At 35.9% G+C, this 22,107-nt stretch overlaps 1 protein-coding gene across 1 annotated transcript in view; it reads right to left on the bottom strand.

The window, feature by feature from the left end:
* The window catches only part of SYNE1 (spectrin repeat containing nuclear envelope protein 1), a 320,695-nt gene that overhangs the window by 184,157 nt on the left and 114,431 nt on the right, over positions 1 to 22,107 (bottom strand). The window contains exons 32-46 of the mRNA XM_054062229.1: positions 21,388 to 21,564; positions 20,680 to 20,820; positions 19,526 to 19,686; positions 16,528 to 16,678; positions 13,183 to 13,410; positions 12,556 to 12,654; positions 10,132 to 10,319; positions 9,898 to 10,021; positions 8,763 to 8,929; positions 6,925 to 7,078; positions 6,017 to 6,645; positions 5,728 to 5,907; positions 3,306 to 3,456; positions 1,584 to 1,742; positions 646 to 828 (exon numbers count right to left, since the gene is read on the bottom strand). Coding sequence (XP_053918204.1) covers positions 646 to 828; positions 1,584 to 1,742; positions 3,306 to 3,456; positions 5,728 to 5,907; positions 6,017 to 6,645; positions 6,925 to 7,078; positions 8,763 to 8,929; positions 9,898 to 10,021; positions 10,132 to 10,319; positions 12,556 to 12,654; positions 13,183 to 13,410; positions 16,528 to 16,678; positions 19,526 to 19,686; positions 20,680 to 20,820; positions 21,388 to 21,564 — 2,892 coding nt within the window. The remainder of the gene's footprint in view (positions 1 to 645; positions 829 to 1,583; positions 1,743 to 3,305; positions 3,457 to 5,727; positions 5,908 to 6,016; positions 6,646 to 6,924; positions 7,079 to 8,762; positions 8,930 to 9,897; positions 10,022 to 10,131; positions 10,320 to 12,555; positions 12,655 to 13,182; positions 13,411 to 16,527; positions 16,679 to 19,525; positions 19,687 to 20,679; positions 20,821 to 21,387; positions 21,565 to 22,107) is intronic.

The raw sequence follows: 22,107 nt of genomic DNA, 5'->3' as shown, positions 1-22,107 counted from the left end.
AAATCCTGCTATATATGCAATGATATATCTGGACACCATATTTATTGTGGTTCTATAGATCCAAGTTTTAAAGAAATATTCTACTTATCAAAAAATCACAGCAAATTGAAAGATAAAATAATAATTTATATAAATGTAGCTCTGAGAAATTAGGCAAGTAATTGGTGTTTGTATCCTATTACTCAAATTTTCTTTTCTAGAAAATTCAAACAGATCATTCCAATTAAAAGACTGGACAATGGCTGTCAGGGTTAAATTGCTGCACTTGATATCTGCCCTGAATGGCTGAAGTTCATGTGGCCCCAGAAGAATCCTCACGATGTGTTTTGTGCTAGGGAGGATATAATATTAGGCGAGTGATCAAGAAAGGGACTACTGCTATGGACTATATTAGAAGTACACTGGTTATTTCTGCCTATGCTTATCTATTTCCAGTTGTTGAAATGGCAGGACCAATCCATCAGTTATAAGAAGTCCTTGTTTCTGTCAGAAGCAAACAGCTTCCAAAAAGGACTAGAATGCTGTCAGCTGGCCATTTGGTTAGTGGTACCACTGCCTGAACAGGGGACACAGTCTACAACAGCACAGCCTTATCCCTTGAGATTTTGGTCCAATACATTTTTGTCAATGATTTATAAGTAGAACCTGGAATTCTTTCAGGAGGACCTCCATTCTCTGACTGTTACTTAAGTTGCTGATGCCTTCATCTAGTTGAGAAATGCACTTATTGCACCACACATCCATTTCCTCTCCAGTTTTCAGGATTTCATCCCATAGAGACACGGTTACACTCAGACGGTCGATGTTGTCTTCAATTCTTTCAGACACCTTTTGGGAGAAGAGAATGTATCAAATTAGTTTTAGTTTTCTTTATTTTGCAGCCAGTTGCAAGACAAATGCATCTGAAATAATTAGAAAGCCTAGGTGAAATAATTTTTTAAGACTTAGGTATAAGTTCCAAATAATGATTTAAGTTTAGTTATCCACATCATAAACCAAATAAAAGTCATATGTGACAGTTTTTTTAAAGTTAGTATACATTTTTACTGGGAAATTGATTTATGTTCAAATAAACTTTATATTTAAAACCTGCTACATTTATCTTACTTATATACTGTAGGAATTTGCTAATAAAGTAGTACAAACACGAAAATGTAAAATATTAACTTCTATGTTATGTTTCTGTGCTATACTGTTGTCTTTCTTAATAAATTCACATCTTTTCTGGTGCAGCTTAATACAACTTACTTCCTAATTCATTTAGTCCAATCTACTTTAATAAAGTAATACTGGCACACCTTAGGTGAGAATCCAATCCAAATTAATACTCAGAAGTGTGCATTGAGCAAATTTATACTAGTAACATTCATACACTGTTGTAAAAGATAATTCTAAATATATTAAATGGCTGTGACAACTTTGTGCATACAATAGATTCCAAATCCCTATGATTAATCCTTGGAGACATAGGTAGAAGTAAACTTTAATAAAGAATAGAACTCTAACATCTTAAGAAAATACTAGTACTGTAACCTTAGCCCAACTTAAAAACTCTATTTAGCATATAAACACCAGAATCTTACATCTAGCCATTTGTCCACTGTACAGTTCATATCCGTTTTTACCGCAGTGGAGTCACAGTTATGTATTCTTTTCAATTCTGCTAATAAATGTTTTCCTTTATTGGTGAAAGTATCCAGGTCTTTTTGTTTATCACTCAGATCATTCTTGGCAGCTGCGTGCTGTGGATATAAACATTTACTTGTTTAAAGAAGCCTTGAAGAAAGAAAGAAAAATCCAGTTCTCCAGGCACCAATCCCTAGCTCTGTGGTGCATGTTATTCATTTGATAATTCTCATTCTGCATACCATCTAATATTTCACTATGCCACAAAATACAGAGCAACTGATATGGTTTTCTCACGGGCATAATCAAATAGTATGATTATTATAAATAATGCACAGAAGAGGGAAGAATAAATTCTGAATTTTCTCTACTTGGTAACCAGCTATCTTCAGAACTTAAGGCAATTTTTTAAAGTATTATTCTTTCTATTCTTCAGATTCTACATGTCTAGAATTGAATAATTAGAACCCATCATTGACTTTCTACTATCTAAAATTAGTTCTGGAATTACAACAGGGTAAACAGAGGCTGTTACAAACAATATTTACAATTGTAAACCCCATCACTTCTAGATACTCCGGAAAACAAAAGTACAGATGTTCTCAGAAAGGAATTAAACAAAATCTTCAGGACTAATACGACAGCATTTCTAGATGTAGGAAAATCTTCAAAACACTAACTGAAGAGGTGACATACTGAGAAAGGATCACAATAAGCATCTCATAGTTTTTTCTTTAGCAAAAATTATAGATCAGCATTAGAAATAAGCTATTAGTCTGGATTTAGTATGGCCACGTGGCCATACCTACTTCATTATGGTAGGAGTTGTGCAAAATATTTATTGCACTCCAGCTCCTTCAGGCCTGGAGAGGAATCATATAGAAGTTATGTGCACTTCTTTGTTAGACTGATGAGCTCTGTCCTGACTTTCAGTTCTAGTTCAAATGTCTATTAAAAAGAGGCCATAAATATGCACAGTTTAGAATGACGTTTATACAGATCTGACTGAAGAATATTTAATTAAAAACTCAATAGGCTTCCAAATGAAATTACACTTTGAATGAATAGAAATAATTTAACTCGGAACTGTTTTCTGACAGGTTGATGGACAGCAGAATTCAGAATTTTAGAAATATGAGCCAGTGAAAAGTGCAGAATGCAAGGATCCAAATTCCTTATTTCTGCTCAATGGCCAGTATCAATATTATAACCCGAGGCAAAAGTCATCTTTGGGAAAGAGATAGACATAACAATTGCATGCGTCAGAAATGTGTGAATTAATTTTCTTTTGCTGACTTCTACCTATTAAAAAAATTACCCAATATGGAAAAAAACATTATAGTATGTTGACTGAAAATATCCTTTCATGCTACGGTAGAAATATACTTTTAAGATATTTTATATAAAGATCAGATAACTTATGCTTTCCATATAAATTAACATTTTGCATTTCTAAGTATTAAAACCAATCCAGTACATGTTAATGGATCTCATCAAAATCCTGAAAGCACTACATTCTTTCCTCATCAGAATCAGTGCAATTTAAACCCTGGATGTCTCTGTGACAAGAATTGACAATAAATTCAAGGAATTTTAAACAGCTCAAGGGCAACTTTCAAGCAGAAAAATCCATCTAAATCAATTATTTAAATCTGCCAAATAGAAATATATGTAATTACCTTTGACAAAGTTCGCCTGACATCTTCACGATCCTTCCAAATTGATTTAATCATAGTAGCACTGTCAGCACTGTCTATGACTTTCATTATTGTTGACTTCAAGCACTGATATTCCTTCATCAGATCGATAAGAATGCCAGACTGCTCCTTTCTGCAATGTGAAAAGGCTGAGTTAGCACCATTTGCTGTCATGTTTCTGAAAGAAGAACGTGATGTAGCAATTCACTATGGGAAAATCAGTATGCAGTGCTAAATATGTTTTGATAAGCCAAGGAAATATTAACATTTAGGTTTTACAGATCACTATGGGTCCATATATCACAAACCATCTCACTAAAGAGACATTATATGAATCACCATCTCATATGTCTGATGTCAAAGTAACTGACTGGAGGAAAAGAAAGACTGAAACTGGGATTCAAGCTTCTCATTTCCTAAGTTTATAATCTTACTGACTGGAAACTACACTATAATGAAGCTGGCATTCACTGCTCCTATTTTTTTAACTTGTTTCTTTAACGTGGAATATTTTTAGGGGGTTGAAAGAAGCAGAAGTAAAGACTAAAGCAATGCAAGGTAAATCCAACTTTTTTGTCCTCAAATTCTCAGATGCATGGTTTTTGATCTAAAACATTACATTCAACTCACCTGTCAGTATACTGAGAACAGAATAACCATCTGCTAAGAACAGGTCTAATTTTTTTTTCCACCCCTTCTGTAGAAAAGCCTGTTTCTGTCTAAGCAAGGGACAGAAGAAAAAATACCTATTCGGTCCATTCCTAGTGTTTATACTGAAGAGAGAAAAGGAGAACTAATACTTTTTATACATTTAGTTGTAAAATAGTGTCAATGAAAGAAATTTGGGAAACATGACACTGACAAGAAAGAGAGGTATTTGCTTTAGGAGAAGCCTCTTCTCTGAATGTCTCAAAGAGCCCTCCAAAATAATGAAGTTCAGGCAGGTCTAAAATTGTGTCTATATGAGAGAGAAAGTGTTTCAAAATAATTAAAATTAAATTTGCAATTAAAAAAACTATTTTTATGTTAGATAGGAATCATGAGGTACTTGCATATCTTTCAGTTTTAGGTATAAAGATGGCAACAGCTACTGCAGTATGTGAAAACTGGACATCTTATTTACACTTAATAAGGTATCTGTGAGGCAGGGATAGCTATTTCATGGTTTTTTTCGCTGGTACTTTTCAGATTCTGGCAACTATATGCAGAAATTACTTGGTTTACTATTATTAAGGACCTCTAGAGATAAGAAAATGCATTGCAGCAACACACAACATGAAACAAAAATTAGCTGTAGTGCTTAAGAATAAGGAGTGATGAACATTTTTTAAATATAGCTGTCCTTTTCTTCCACTTAGTTCAGATTTATACTTCTTTAAAAAAATCACTAGAAAACCAGACTGCATTCTGGAAAACAAAAAAAAACATCCAGAAATGTTATTCTTGTAGCTTTGGATATTTTCAAGAGGTGAAATTATACACAGACCCAGTTAAAGAACAGCATATTTACAAATATCTCTATGGTGACAATCAAGAAAATAGAATACCAGTACAGCATATAAATCAAAGGAAAAAAAAATCATTTTTCAGGACAAATTAAATTTCCTTTTGAATCACCACTCCAGTACACCAACCCAGCAGTTACATGGGGATCACCAGTTTGCATATACCATTGAAGTATTAGTCAGGCTTAGAACTGTTCTTCATCTGCGTACACAAAATTTATGTACATCCTTGAGGATGATGTAGTAGTGGATGAATCTAGTACTGAGTTTTACCATGCAAATTTAAAAAAAGAACACTTGAAGAAGTTTTCTTTAAAGATGACAAAGAGGCAGCTAAGACAAATAAAAGACTAAGGTGAAACTTCCTTAGTTTCCTTAGTTTTCTTTCTTTATCAGCTTTCATTGATATACAAAACTGTCTTACACCACTGATCATACAGTAATGATTGTTACGAGCCTGGTCCCTTGGCCAGACAGAAAGACTGAAATCTAAGAATTGCTTAAGGCCACTAAATATGGTGTTGTCAGAAAAACATAAGCAATAGAGAAGGAAAATACACAGTAGAGGGAGAGAATGCGCTAGTTGGAGTTATAGCAAAATCTCAATGGAGACTTCTTATCTTTCAGAGGAGTAAAAAATAACATGCAACTAAAAGCTCAGTATATTTACAAATACTGTCCTGAGGACCTATCTGTGGCTTTATTAGTAGAAGAATTGCAACTGATAAAATATCCTAGTCTATACTGTGCTTTATCTTCTACTCAGTATTTAACATACAAGCTCCGTTTTTTTCATTCGGATTACTAAAGTAAGACGATATTAAACGTAAATAGCTGGGTCTCTTTCCCCCACTAAAAGAACCCTCTCCTTTCTCACCTTAACTCCAAGATCTACTTACTTTTCATTTATAACTTTCTTGGTATCCTCCCAAAGAGATTCCACGCGATTAACCTCTTTGTTGATCTCAGGAGCAAGTGTAATATCTTTCTGGGCTATTTGTTTTGCTTTGTCCCTAAGCCACTGGAGTTCATGCTGGTGAGAATTCAATTCTTCATCTAACTGGTTAAAGATCCTCAATCTGCAAATTAAAAGGCAGATTCAAACTTACTTATCTTCACTTTTTTTGAAGAGAAAGGATGAGAAAGGAAGACTGGAATGCCAATCTTGAGCATTAATATTGTTTTTACCTTTGCTGGAGGGCTTGTAGAGTTGCCTCCTTCAGGCCCTCCTTGTCAGCTTTTTCCTCAGTATCTTCAATACTCTTCAGTAGCTGTTTTTTACGTTCCATGAAAGATTTTCTCAAGGCTCCAAGAGCTTCTGCCTCACTCTGTTTGGTTCCCAGTAGATTTTGAACTGCCTCCATGTCTAAGCATAGATTATCCACCACAGCCCTGCAGGAGGTCCTCTGTTCAGAACTGCTGTGTTTTAGATGATACTGGGCCTTAGTAAGGGAAACATCTAAACTGATTGCAACAGATTCCAGCTTGTTAAGATCCTGAATAACATCATTGAGTTCTTTCTCCAGTAATTCAGACTTAGCTTTATCTATATTTCCTGTTTTCTCCACTGTCTGCCTCAGGTGGTGCAGCACTACTGATACAGCATTATGGAGTTCCAGAAATACCCGCAGCTGATCCAGAGCTTCTTGTCTTTGGCAAGTTATTTGACTTGCCTCCTGAAAGATCTGAAAGCAATCTTCAGTTTTTCCCTGCAATGTCTGCTGGTCCTCTGGACAGCTGAAAGAACACAATTTATCTACGTGTTTTTTCAGACTTTGTAACTGTTGTTTCTTACTTTCAACTTCCATTAAGTGTTTCTGTGAGAAAGAAAAGAAAGTTGATTTTCTTTTAGTCAAAAGCTCAGAAAACATTTTAGTACTAGACTTATGAGCAAAACAATACTACTGAGGGATTTTCAGTAATAAGAGTTCATTTTTACAATTTTGCTTTAAACTGGTCAAATAACAGAAAACTGTACCTGCAAGAAGGTAGTGTTTTTCAAACAAATAAATGATGCCATGCTAGTTTTAGATGAATATTTAGCTGAATGCACTGTACAATTTCTCTGTCTTTAATATTTACATCCAAAAGTTTACCTTATTGTGAGATGCAGCTAGTTGTTGATCAGCTGTCTTTATCTCTGAAGTGGCTTGTAGTTCAGCAAGAAACTGCTTAATCCAGTCTGAAAACCTGAGCAGGAGCTCATCAAACTGCTCATGCTCAGCAACAAGAGACTGAAGGAAGTTGATCCTATAGGATGTCAGATGTAAATATGAAACCACTTGATGTAAATCAATCACTTCCATAATCAAAACCACAGGTGGTCGGTATTAAAATCAATGTCATGTGGAAGGAAAGAAGGAAATGCTAACTTACGATACAAATGTGACGACTGCTGTGTTGATTTCTTAACTGGGGAATAACATAACACAACACTTGAAAGCACCAGTGGATCTCCATGTTTTCACTATTTGAACTGCCCCAGTCAATCAAGACATAGCAACTCTGGTTGCCCTATCATCTACAACACTGCATGTAAGGTGAGAGTCCCATGAATTTATACAGAGGTGAGTAGCTGTTGCTCAACTTCCACTGAAATGAGTGAGGGTCAAGTCTGCTCAGAGGAACGCAATTCAAAGAAAGACTGTGTCCAGAGCCATATGTAGCATCTAGCAGAACAAAGCTTCTAAATCTTGACCTTGAAAAGGGTGTTGTCATTTACCTTCCTATTTCCTTAGAAATGCTATGTAGAAGATCGTTATGTTGTAAAATACTTATACTGATAAAGCACCTAGAAGAGGATGTCATTACCCACGGTCCATTATTTCAGCTCCTTTACAAATACTAAAATATGTTTGTTCACCACCAAAACAACCGAAAAATAAATATTTGAAGCCATACAGTTTCAAAAAAGGAGGCAGTGTTCCCGAGCCTAACACGAGCCAGTAGTCTACAAACTGAGCATTTATGAGGTCCGACACAAAAATCCTGAGTCTATGCCTGTAACTGTTTTTATTTAACAAATTAAGAAAATCAACTACAGTCACCTTCAAAATGGTTCCCTTCTGAGATGACACAGCTGCATACAATGCTGACAAAGTTCAAAGCAATTCTGCAGACCATTTTCAGAAAGGCTGTTGAGGATCTCCATTGTTATTGCTTTCACACATTCTACCAACAAAAAAATGGGTTCCTTTGAGCACTGACTTGATCTTGGGCGGGGGGGAGCAAGATCTGGTAAACAGGGTGGGTACTCAAGCACAGTGATGTTGTTATTAGCTAAAAACTGCTTCAGAGACAAAATGTTGTGGGCTGGTGCACACCAACATTTTCTGACGGAGGGTAAGAATGTGCCTATATTCAAACATATGTTCACTCGTACTGAACGAAGCGATTGATTTGAGATTTCTCTCACTGTGAGAGGTTAGAACATGTTCTATAACCATCTCTTTGTCTCTGTCCTCCTAGTCTTGGTTCCAGAACTATAGGCTTAGTCTCAATTTTTTGTGTCAGACCTTATATAATATTTATGGGAAATGAAAACTTTAAAATGGGTTTAAAAATATAATAATGTGGCTTTGCACAGATAGAGCATATAACTGAAAAATTGAAGAGCAGATATTACAGACTTGGGAAGTTACTTGGGGAATTGTAACTGAAGAAACACAACACTGTCTTAATTTCCTTCCCTGCACTCCTTCAAACAGAACTCTTCTATCGAAAAAATACAGAGAGATTATGCCAAAAATACAGCATGATAAATCTGTGGGATTCCCCACATCCCATTCTTCGTAGCTCAGGGTTTTATATGAATTTTAAACCTTTGTTTTCCTAATGATAACACTGAAAAAAAACTACAGTTCAGGATTGGGACTCCTTATCTGGATATTGGTTACTCTCATGTAATATGTCAAAAACATTTTGAAGCACAAACCTTTTATCAAGAGTTTGTGGTAAAGCTTTCCACCTGTCATCCAGCTCTTCAAATTTTTCTTTTATTGTTTTCACACTCTGTTTGGAAGCTGTTGGGAATAGTGACTCATTTAACTGTAATAGACTGTCATAGACTGAAGTATGGGATTCAATATCTGCTCGCAAATCCTGGGGAAACAACAGAATATACAGCCGTTAGAGTAAATATGGCATCCTATTGCACAAAATAACAAAAATAATAAAAAATCTGCCATGGATTTCCAGTACACCGATTTGAGACAAGTGAATGAGTACAGTCAGATCCTTGGAGGAACTGAGGTCTATTAGAACAAGCAGGTACTCAACACCTCTCAAGCAGCTAAATCTGCAACTGTAGCTCACTAAGAATTATTCAAATTTTTTTTTCTCCTTTAGAACAAAGTATGATCTTCCCACACAGCTCCATTCTATGACAAATGTGGCTAAAATCAAGACTGTTTTGCAACATATTTTGTTAAAATTGTGAGGAAATGTCACAAATTGGCCAAAACAAAAAAACTAAAACAAAAAATAACTTCTTTTCAGTAATCTTTAAAACTGAAATTATGGACTCATTGGCTTCATGGAGAGTACAAAAGATAATACACGTGGCCAAACGATTCATATTAATCTAAAAAAGAAATGGCAAAAATTCCAAGGTAAGGCACACTTTAGAATAGCATGAAAGTCTTGTGTTTAGAAACAAAAAAAATAAACAAAATCAGACTTTCATTGTGAATTCAAAACCTTTGAGCATTTTGTCTGCTGAGCAACTTTTCTTACATGCAAACATAAAAGAAAGTAGCACTGTCTAACGAAGGAATTTCTCTAGATAAAGGATCCTCTGGCAAGCAGACCAATGTCCTTCCTCGACAAATAACATGATATCCCAGGGCATTACTTTCTTAAGCCAGCATATTATATTTTCAAATAATATTAATCTTGTAATTTTTTTTGTCTTTTGTAAATAACAATAATGATCACGTAACACCTCTCTAGGACATTTCCAAAGCTCAGAATCAAGTGACTTGTCAGACTACAATTAGCAAGTCCATCCTTTAAAAGACACAGAAACAAATTAGGAAACACAAGGGGACAAGGTTTCAGTTGAAACGTACCTGCAGTGACTGCAGTTCAACTTCCAGTTTAACTCTGTCAGAAGAAACATACTGCTCTGAAGGCCTGGCTGTAGCTTCACACCCCTCCAACCAGGTCAGGAAGGCAGATAACTCCTTCTCCTGCCTAAAAAAATCACAATGTAGAGTTACTAATTCAGATTGTCCCCTTGGTCTTATACACAGACTGCGGGAAGGTCTCTATGTCCACAGTAACAGACATGAGATTCTACTCACTTCTGCCACTGAGCCAGAAGTGTCTCTAACAAGGTCTGTTTCTCTTTAGCATTTACTAGCAACTTTTCATATTTCTGCTGTAATGCTGTAACCTCCTGAGCAGCTTTTTCTTTGCTGGCCACCTTTCGGGCACAGGCTGTGAGAGAGGCTAGAGTGTTGCTCAGTTTTTCCACAGTATGACAAAGGTCCTAATGAACACATAAAAGAAACAGAAGTTAAATTACATAAACAACAGAGCTACGGTAACAATAGTGGGAAAAGTTCTGTACTTTTACTCAAAGGTTGAAGCAATGCTACATCCACCAGATCATGAAGTCACTGCACAGCTTACATTTCACTCAGATCTATCCTAAATGCACATGTCCCAAGCATATAAATCAACTAGCTTGTAGTGGTGGAAGACTCTCCTAAGAACAGTGTTAGAGTAAAAACAGTCAGCCACAAACTCTTCTGAATGAGTATGAGACACAGCATGGTCGTGTAGGACAAAGCTCCAAGTTTCTTAACATCAGTCTAAGAGTTGATCTGATTTACATATGCACAGAAAACACCGAAGCTCATTCCAGCTTGTGAGGACTGCCAGACTTGCAGCCCATGCCACGACACAGGACAGGCAGGGAACAGTTACTCTGAACTTCTTGTCAGAATTAGCTAAGAATGTTTTCCATTGAAATGGCATCTGATGTTAACTAGACATTCCAGTGTTGTCATTGCTAGAGAGCTGGAAAACTTTTTCCTATAAAAATGGTTGAAAGGTAGTACAGTGAGTTAGAAAAGCACAAAATTAAACAGATTTAAGACCACTACAGTTCCAACTCACACATATGCAGTAATAACTTCAGTAGTAATATAATTACAGTTATGAAAGAAATCATATATATAGAAGGAAATGTGAATTGTACAACAACAAGCTGCTGATGTTTAAACTATATGATACAAAATAACTTCCTATTAAGACTCTGATCCTCACAATCCCATTGGCAGGACAGGAGTTTACGAGAGCATATTTATAAGATCTAAAGGCCAATAACAATGATGATTATAAGTGCAGTGTGAATAAATTCTCTATATGCAAAATATTTTCTCCTTAACAATTATCAAGCTTTTGCGAAGCAGACAGGCCAGGTCTTCCTTGTGTACTGCCTTTGCAGGTAGTTAACACTAAGTTCAGAAGAAATTACACCTATTTTACTGTTAGAACCATACAACTAAAAGTAAAGAAGATAATAATTATTGTGGGAAGAACACAATAATAGACCTATAGACACAGACAAAATTGCTACATCAAATTCCCTAAAATTTGGGATTTTCTGTAGTTTGAATACCAATCCAACATTTATTTTCCTTTTGTAATGTGCTGAAACAAATGTACAAGTGACAATGGGATCGAGTGCACTCTCAGCAAGTTTGTGTAAGACACCAAGCTGAGTAGTGGAGTTGACACCCCTGAAGGATGCAATGTCATCCAGAGGGACCTTGACATCTGGAGAAGTGGGCTTGTGAAAACCTCATGAAGTTCAACAAGGCAAAGTGCAAGGTCCTGCACCTGGGTTGAGGCAACAGTCAGTATCGATACAGGCTAGGGGACAAAGAGATTGAGAGTAACCCTGTGGAGAAGGACCTGGGGGTCCTGGTCAATGAGAAGTTGGACACGAACTGGCAATGTGTGCTTGCAGCCCAGAAGGCCAACCTAGGCTGCATCAAAAGAAGCATTGCCAGACTTTTTTTTTGGCTGAGGGTGGTGAAACACTGGGAAAGGTTACCCGGAGAGGTGGTAGATACCCCATTCCCGGAAACATTCAAGGTCAAGTTGGATGATCAAGGTGAAGATGTCCCTGCTCACTGATGGGTGGTTGGACTAGATGACTTTCATGGTCCCTTCCAATCCAAACCATTCTATGATTCTATTAAATGTCTAAATATCCATGGATTTCTGGCATCACCAATGAATGTTTGTCAGTTGAAACTCTGTCCAGTCTCTGTGCTGTCTAGGAAGAACTACTTTCAAGGAGATACCTTGTTTTGAAATCACAGTTCTTTGTACCAAGACCTTAGTTTCATCAAAACCTTTGTGGAAAAATGTCTAACAGACACATTTCTTATCTTCTTATTTTTCATAATGTTTTAGATGCATAAAATTAAAAACAAGAACATGAAGGATTAATTCATAAAGATTTACTTTTCTAGAGTGTGGAAAAAACTTTTCAAGCCTATTTGAAATGGTGAAGAAATAGGTGATGAAGCCTGCTTCAGCTGTCCCTGCAGCCGCCCACCCCAACAGGTAGCCCTTGCCGACTGCCTTCACCCCGGCTTGTGTGGCATCAGGCAGCCCCTGCTCTTCAGGTTATTGGCATTTCTGTGAGGAGGTCAGTGCGGCACCATTTCCCTGGATGTGGTAGCAGGGATCACTGGCCACTTGCTCACCGTGCAATCCTGAAGGGCTGCATAAGTTGCTGATGACGAAGAGCAAGATGTGAGAGGCTCAGCTACCTTAGCTTCAAATTCAGACACTGCCCGCTGCACCTATGAAGAAAAGGCAAACCAGAGTGTCTAAAACCAGCAGGAATACATAAATGATGCTTTAAATAACATCTTTAAAATATTTAGTTTTAAGAGATTATATCCTAAGTGTTTGTAGTTCTTAGTGCCTTTTGAAGTTAAAAGATGCTAACTGTCCTCAGTTCCTTGTGACTGAGGAAATAATGATATTTAAATTATTTTACTCATGACCTACTGACACCACAAGATTAAAGTTGGAGGGTTTATAAGATGAATGCATGTTGTTTATTAGTGAAATATCCAAGAGAATCAATTAGGATTTCCAAAAGACAGCATAATTTTTTGTGTGCACATTTTACTGTCTTCCTGAACCTGCCTTTTATGTCACTCAAAACACAAACTTACATATAGAGGTCTTGTAACTACCTTACAGATCTATTCATATACTCTAGTCTATCCTATTATAACATGCATTTTATATTGAATTTTGGAAAAATAAAGAGTAACTTCATAAACTGCTGCAAACAATCTGTTAGGTTTTGCATTGTCTACCTGTTTAAGACTTTCTTCGTATTTCTGCTGTGCTGATGCGTTCTCTGTGATTGCTCCTTCCAGTCTCTGTGCATGATCTCTGAGCTCTTCCCAATACCTTTTGACCTGAGTCAGTTTGGCTTTAATATGTGCACATTCTCCAGAGGTAACAAATTGTGAAAAAGACTTGGCTTCCTCTTCTAGCTCTGAGATTCCAGTTATTTTACCATCTATTTCTTTATTAATAACCTAAAAATGTAAATTAATAATAAATAAAGAAGCACAATAGGTTTTTAATTATCAGAATATTTTCTACTACCTTTCATATGAGCTACTAATATTCTTCATTAAAAAAGAAAGTAAGAGGAGAGTTCATTTGCCACTTCAAATGATAAGTTATGAAAGTCTTTTATATGACCTCTAAATTCTTTTTCTTCTTGAAATGGGCACTGGAAAAGATTTAAAAAACCAGCCTGCCCTAAGAAGTGTCTGTTAAGAAGAATTAGAATTGGCTGAGGTACATATTTTCACACTTAGATAAGATGGTTCATATTTTAGCGTCTCTTCACAGCAAATTAAAACACAATACTCTTGTTTTCATTTTCTAGTTTAAATTCTTATGGTCTAATGAAAAATAAACTAAACTAGATGATAAGGTAGGGTGCATGTGCTCTCAGGCAGAGGATTAAATAAGGAACCGCATCATAGTATGAGTATGAAACCATGAAACAAAGGTGATAATGGCCTTTGGTACTTTTCAGCTGTTTTCCATATCAATTAATAAATACATATCAACAAGCTAGCACTACCTTTTCACATTTTATCAGCTGCATGACAGCAACAGTCTCTTGTTACTTTGCACTTGTTTTTATTACAGGTTAGAAGCAAATCTGAAAGCTATATCACCCCAGACACTCATGGTGTTTCACATTCAGTGTCTACGTATTCAGTAAGCATTAGAGAACATGGCAACAAGGTTTTTTTCACAACAGAATTCTTTTAATTTCTGCTGACATACCATGTCCATGGAGCATTTCCCAAAAAGCAGTGATAAGCATTCATTGGGAGGGAATTCAAGGAGCAAAGAACGTTCTGTGAAATTTAAATAGGCACTAGCATTCTCAGATATAAAAATGTTAAGATATGTATGCATCTATCAATCAAAAACTTTCCTGAAAATTCACTCTTAAAAGCACAGAAAGCACCCACCTTCTGCTATAATTGTGATAAAAATATTGTATCTTGCTTGCCCTTATAAAACTCAGAAGAGGTTCACTGCAACATGCAGAGCCTAGAATTAGCAGAGTGACAGTACGGAAGAAAATGTGGTGCTGTAAGCATTTACAGTGTCTCTCTACAAAATTTATTCTGAATTAATTCAGATTATAAAATACCTTTTCTGCATGAGAATACGGTGCTGAGGAAAAATACGGGATTTGCTGCCCTGAAGCTGAAATTATCTAACAATGCAGTAGACAGAAATGAGGCGGTGCTTTTGTACTCCCACGCTTTCTGTTAAATTCACTCAGTTATATAAGGTGCATAATTGAGGCCTTCAAACTGTCACCAAGTCTGCCACCAATGGTAAACCAGTTGTGATAAACGTCATTTTGTTCCACCAGGAATTTTGGAGAAATGCATAGGTGAAAACTTGGCTCTGCTGAAGTCATTGGGTTTTTGCAATCAATGTCACCAAAAGTAGAATACTGCCACTATGTATGATAGCTACATGCAGCTGACCCCAGCTTTTTTATCTGGTCAGCCAAAGATATCAGGAAACACACCGCTCCTAATTCATTTGCATCATATTGCAATATGTTGTTCTAGAAAGCACGAACTAAGTATAGCAACTAGCATTGTGATACAGAGTAAATAATCAGGAAAATCACAACAACCAACAATGAATCCTTCAAAATAAGGCGCAAGGCAATGCTGCTGAAGAAGACCCCCAACTATGTTCAAGTATCAATGTTTAGATGACTGATTTCAGTTATTACAGTTCATAAAACTCATCTGTTCACCTGAGTCACAATGATGTAACCTCAGCTTTAGCTGGAGGATTTTCTCTGCTTCACGTCTGTTCACTCAGACGTTTATAAAAATTACCTACTGACCATTTTCTTTCTGTTACAATGTTTAACGAAGAAGACTTATGTTGGCACTTTCAAAAGCTTGCAATGCAGTGTAAAATTTACTGTTTGTCTGCACATATAGCGTGCAACAGCCTCTTTGGGAAACTGGCTTGAATGGACTAGCAAGGCTTAACTATGCACCATTTAGACCAACAAGAGCTGTAGTCACACTGTAATGCAATATTTATATAATTTAATGCATTTATTATCTTAAGCATTTGAATTATACCTAGAAACTACTGAAACATATGTCTACATGACAGTGCATGCAGTGGAATATAGTATTTCACAAGGAAACTGTTTTTCAGTTGCTGCGGTGATGAAGCGAGAATTCAAGCACTGTTTGATTCTTCAATGATGAAAACGAGATTTTCTTTATTTGGTGTATGTGAAGCTGTGATCAAATTAAGAACAGGAAAATCTGCTGATAAATTGTTTCTGTCACATGAAACAAATGCCTTACAGGATCCTTTGGAAATGTTAGGTGTCGATCTGGTCCATGAATACAAGCAGCTGCACACCTGTGCACGTTCTGAAGAGCAAGTATGTCACAGAATAAAGAAAATGGCAATGTATACTGCATACTGAAAAACACTGAAAAACTCTGCCCCCTCAGAAACATACAGTTTCAGAGAAGGGAAAGGGAGGATATGAAGTCAGGCCTTGAAACGCAATGTTTGGAGGCAATATGCACCTCAGCTAGCAATAAGAAACTAAAACAGTGTGTATCTACAAAAATGTAGATTGAATTTAAGACAATGAAAATTAAATAGCAATAAATGGTATGCAGGTTTCAAGCTACCAAAAGTAATAGTTTATTATTTCAGCATAAAAGATACATAGGTCAAATCATAACTTTAGCTTGCAGGATTGAAATCAATTCTATATCCAGTACTGGATGTATATCTTAAAATAAAAAAAATCTTTAAGCACCTGGTATTTATGTAGCTATAATGCAGACCAGTTGCGATTACTCAAAAAATAAGAAGAGTAGATAATATTTTTACCCTTACACACAAAGGCTCCATATATGTAAACTAAACACCAGCAGAGAAGGCTGCCTGTAAGATTTTTCCCTCAGTTCATGTAAAACCTTACTGCTTGATACACTTGTGTATAAAGCATGTCATCATACTACCTCTGAAACATGTAAAATGTCTGTTCTCCCACTTTGCCTCTAGCAAAATGAAAGATAAATGGGCTTTTAATGCTAAGCATAACAAGAACTAATCACCTTGATTTGGCTGATCTGTATGTCCAAAGGAGATGATGATGTTTCCATAGTTCCCAGTTCTTTTTCTTGTTCAGCTATCCAGATGGACAGAGCTTCAAAATTATTGCCAAAATGATCCCACTTGTTTTTCACCATTTCCATGCTTTTAATACTAAAATTAACCAAATCAATCAGAAAAAATAAACAGTTTAATATAATGAAGCTGCCCATAGTCTTGCTAGAATAAATATGTAACTTATTCAATCTACAGGAGAGTAACTTTAAAAACTCTTGGGTTTAGAGGACCAAGTCATGCACCTAATTCAAACTTGGTTCTCTCTTAAACTGTGCACCCAAGTCAAACAATGAAATTAGCCCTATTGGAGACACCAAGAGGTAAAACAGAATACAGTTTCAGTCATCAGCCATACATCAAGAATCTTATCATAGCAGGAAAAGAAAGAAAAAGTAACATTTCTATGACATAATATGGAATTATAATAGATATCTAAATATTGAGATAACTGAGCGCGTAGATGTTAGCAATTTAGTTGTGAGGATAGAATGATTAAAACCAGTTTATTGTGGATGTACAGACATTCATCGATGTTTGACCACTTTTATTAAACTTGGTTTTATGTAACAGCAATTTGCCCATCTTATGGCAAGTTTGTGTTTTCTGAGGCAATCATTAAATACCAAGCCAAAGAATCCACAAGAGATATGACTCAACTACCTTAAAGTTAATAGTTTTATATTCTTTTAAGCATACATTACAGATAAGTTAAACAGATTATCAATGATGCTTGTATACCTTGGATAGCAAACAAAGCACCCTTGGTTTTATGACCAGTTTTATCACAAGTAGTCTAAGGTCCTTAAAAGACCTAATAGCATTAACTTCCAGTATACAAGTTTCTGCTCCTTTCAAACCATTCTAAAGAAACCAGTGCTAATGTAGGCCCTACAAACAGCTTGCAAACCATGTATTTTCTGCTTCACTGAAAATATTAAAATTTCATCAGAGAAGTTTGAATATTACAAAATTCAAAAATTTTCCTTTTAAATAGATCCTTGAAAACCATTCTACGTGCAGGGTTTTTTTTTTATTTTCTTCCCTCCCTCCCCTTTAATTAAAGCTAGAGGAAGCAATAAGAAAAGATGTAGTCTAAAAATGTAAAAATTGGTCTTTTTATTTTTTCTTATTTATTTTCAAAATGAAAAAAATAGCAATGTCAACAGCTATTTACTGATAAGAGTGTATTCAAATTCAAGTTATTTGTAGGAAAATAAAGTGCAAAAATATTTCACTAAAGTCCAGCCTAAGAAAACAGCTGGAAAACAGAATCAAGGGTCCAAATAAATAGTGCAACAGATTAAAATCCTTCACCTTTCTATGTGCCTTCCTTATAAGTTGTAAGAAAGCTGTAGACTGTAAAGAATATAGTCTCAAACACACTGCACAACTATGCATGATCTCCTTGGAAAACAGATGTACTGTTTGCTATGTAGCTGACTATGAAGAGCTTTTCTTTCCCTTTCCTGTTCATTGGCATAATAAATACCACATGTATGTGGGATATCTTCACTTTAAATTACTCGGCCAAGATTTTTATTTATGATGTGAGGTAGAACATAACCCTTACACACTGATTATATGCTGTGTAGATTCACTATAGAGATTTTCATATAGTTGCATGTTTTGCAGAAGGGATTTATTTTTTTATTATCTGCCACAGTACCACAGACATTCTGTATAATTCATACATTCAAATAAAACCTATTTCATATCTACATTGAAAGGGGATATCAATGATGGCTTTCATTTAAAAATAGATTACACTATGAAAAATGAATCTTCATTGTTGGAAGGATGTTTTTCATGAAAAAAAAAATCACAATAGTTTTCTCCCTAGTATTGGAGAAAACTATGTATAAAGTAAAGTATTGGGTGAGATTGGCATAATTTGACTGCAAATCACTGTAGTACTTCATATTGGAGAAAGTGATGTGTAAGAAAACTCAGACTTCCAATAATCAAAAAGTTACTTCTGCTGCAGAGGGTAGTTATTCTGTTTTACAACTGTTGTTTTACATTGGGAAGAAAAGTGCCAAATTAAAGTCAGATTAGCATGACAACGGTCAGTAGGGGAAAAAAAACAACCACATGGGCACTGACCTTTTCTCATATTCAGATGTAGGTGGTTTACCTGTTTAAATTATACGCATAGTATAGCTTATTCTACATACTAATTCCACTAAGACAACATAGAATTGGCACATATATTCATGACTTGTGTGTCAGATCTAATATATGCAAAACTACTGATTTCCCCCACACATACAAGTGTACGTGTGTATAGATAAAATGAGAATGGGAACAGTCGAAGTTAAGTAACATGAGTTGAGTAACTGAGTCAGTCACTTGAGATAAGGGCTGACACCTTTAAAAATACAAAAAGCTACAAATATTTACAGAGTTTAACAAGATTTTCTTGGAGTTTGAACTTTCAGTTTTTCAACAAAATTTGGCAAATGATATGTTTGTTATTTGCAGCAGCAGAAGCAGCTTTTGATACAGCCCATGAAACAAATTCTGAGCATTCAGCTAAGATCAAGGCACTTCTTGACATTCCTATGGAGACATTGGAATACTGAAAACCAAGGCAAATAGAGTAAATGTGCTGTTCTCACACTTGCACTGAGTTTTTCTTTCTAAAAGAGTCTAGTACCTCATGAATAAGCTTAATTAGCCCTTCTTCTCAATACTGGAGCTTAAAGATAAGTGACAGGTAAAACTCAACTAACAGTGCCTTTAGAAACTACATATTATTAAACAAAGATTTTGTTTATTTGCACACACACTTTTGACATGTTTGGTACTTTAAACTGGTTACTATGTCACAGCAAGCTGAAATGACAGAGCTGATGTGACAACACAGAAGGATGACAGGATATTCTAGAAATCTGATACAATCCTATAGTGGAGAATAAATATTAGGACTTGTTAAGAACATACTCTTCTTCAAGAGTAGCTTCCACTTTTTTCACTTGTTCTTGGATTGATTTGGCCTGCTGCTGAAGGGACTGTTTGTTCTTTGAACCAAGTTGTATCTCAGAAGAATTCTTCACCAAATTCTCAGCCTGCACTGCCATTGCTTCAGTCTGTTTAGAAAGTTCCTGTAAGGATGCAAGACACATCAGCAGTTTCATATATTTACACAAGAAGTATTTTTCCTCAATTTTTGTGAAAAAGTATCTGTGTCCTGTATGAATGTTTTGAGTGTGTAAATACATTTAAGTAAACTATGAAAAAGGTTATTTTCATGTTGCATTTAAGAAACATGTATTCGAGCACACTAGCTTGGATAAAATTTAGCAAGGGAAATGATATATCCAAAAGTTTTTAACTCAACCAATCGACATTTATTCTACAGCTCTTCAGGAACTTTTTTTTTGCAAAATGTGGAAGATTGCATGCATCATTATTTAATCTTCAGAGCCTACCATTTACAAAGAGGATTTTGCAGCACCTTGCAGTTTGTAACCTGACTTTGTTTAGCAACTATTTTCTGCCACGGATCGTAAATCCATACACCAGAAAAACGGATGCTGAGCGTAACCACAATAGGTATAATTTAGTATCAGATTCATCAAGTAGTAAAACAGCGAGAAAAGCATTCCACTTAGAAAAGCAAATCACTACTATTACTTCTGTATTAGCAAATAACATGGGCTAGGATAATTGTCTGTTACTAAGGACAAGTGGCATGTTAGGACTTACGCCCATATTGTAGAAGTCTCTCCTTTTTTTCATCAGGGCTAAAAGAGGGCTACTTGTCACAGTCCACATAACATCACAGTGTGCTCTTTGGCAAGGCTGGTATGACAATGCTTGACACTGTTTATCTTACTAGTATGGATGATTATTGAGCATAAAATGGGAAGTCCTTAAAATCATTTTACCTTCCATACGTGTGTTCCAGATGCATATTTTGAGTAATTTTTCATGGCCTTTTCATAAAATAACTTTACTGCTAACAGTTTATAAAGTCTTTAAACTGCATATGTAATTCCCTTTGGCATTAACAGGAAAGTATGCAAAGATTGAAGGTAATGTTAACAAGCAAGGCAGAAAGATATCTCAGTTCCTGTATTTCACATAGTGAATACCTTTGTCTGATCCAGTTCTGAGGAGAGGCTCTCTAAACTGCTAAAATTTAGGATACGTTCAAGAGCACAGCTTGCTTGATTGAGATATCTTACTACTGTTTCTTTGTCCTTTTCAAACTGTTCCCATTTATTTATTGTGACCTACAAAAAAAAAAAAAAAAACGAACAAACCCAAAACAGGAACACAGAAAGATTAAAAGGGAGAAAAAACTCAAATTCATTGTAAGTTACTGAAGAAGGAAAAAAAGAGCAAGACCTGATATAAAACAAAACAATTTCTTCTGAAGTGCCATCTACTCTGTTTCACAGAGTAGCTGTGAGGATTACATTTGCACAACATTAGGTGTTACTAATCTGATACCCAGCCTAAAGATTCTCAATTAAAGGCCAATGTCACCTTTAGTAACCAGGGGAGACAGCCTATTCAAAAAATAACTCACAGATAAATTATTTAAAATACCTATTATGACTGAGTAGTTGGGACTGTTAAACACTTCCAAACAAAAAACCTGTTTCTTCATTAATTAAGAAGTATCCAGTAGCTTCAAGATGTTTTCATGGAGGTACTGATCATGAAAAACCCACGGATCAAGATTCAGAGCTGAGAAAGTTAGCTTTTTACATTTTAAGAAAACCGACTTTTTTGCTAAGATAAGAAAAAAAAAAGAAGAAAGCACAGGGCTATATTTCTACTTGAAAACAACCCACCTGCAGTTGCTCTTCACGTTTCTCCATAGTCTGCTGCATGTTCTCCAATGTTCCTTCCAACTTTTGTAAATCCTCTTGCATTGTGCTGGGCAGTCCACCTGCAACCTGCAACTGCTTAGCTTGGGAAATCTGCTGTTGCACATCTTGCCTCTTTGCACGGAGTCTCCTTGTCCTTTGCTAAAAGGATTCATGCAACAGGATTTATGAGACTTTTTAGTTTCTTTGGGAAACTGGCACAATGAAATCACTTTCTGCTTCTGCAGGCATATGCAATTAGAGTAACAAACAAAGGGATAAACTGATGAGTCTCATATACACATCAAAAATACAGCTTGGTTTCCAAAATGTGTATAGGACATTTTAATGTACAAATGGGACAAAAAAAAGTGACAGTACGGTCATTTATCCAAAGCAGTATCTTAGATAGCAGAAGCAACAACAGTTGAACAACTGCAGTCGTAGCCACAGGTGCATGTATTCCTCATGACCAGAAGCAGGCAAGTCTGTTCTGCACTATTTGAGGCACAAGTTGGAGCCTCAGACTGATCAAAGCAATATATCAGCCTTCATTAGAGAGCAGTATGGAGATAGCCAGGTTGCATAATTACAGAATTGTTCAGTTGGAAAAGACCTTAGAGATCATCAAGTCCAACCGTACCTGTCCACTACTAAACCATATCCCTAAGCACTTCATCTACCCACCTCTTAAGTACCTCCAGA

This window comes from Cuculus canorus, chromosome 3 (genome assembly GCF_017976375.1).
Source record: "Cuculus canorus isolate bCucCan1 chromosome 3, bCucCan1.pri, whole genome shotgun sequence".
NCBI lineage: Eukaryota > Metazoa > Chordata > Aves > Cuculiformes > Cuculidae > Cuculus > Cuculus canorus.
Note: the sequence above shows the minus strand (reverse complement) of the source record. Positions and strands in the feature narration are given on the sequence as shown.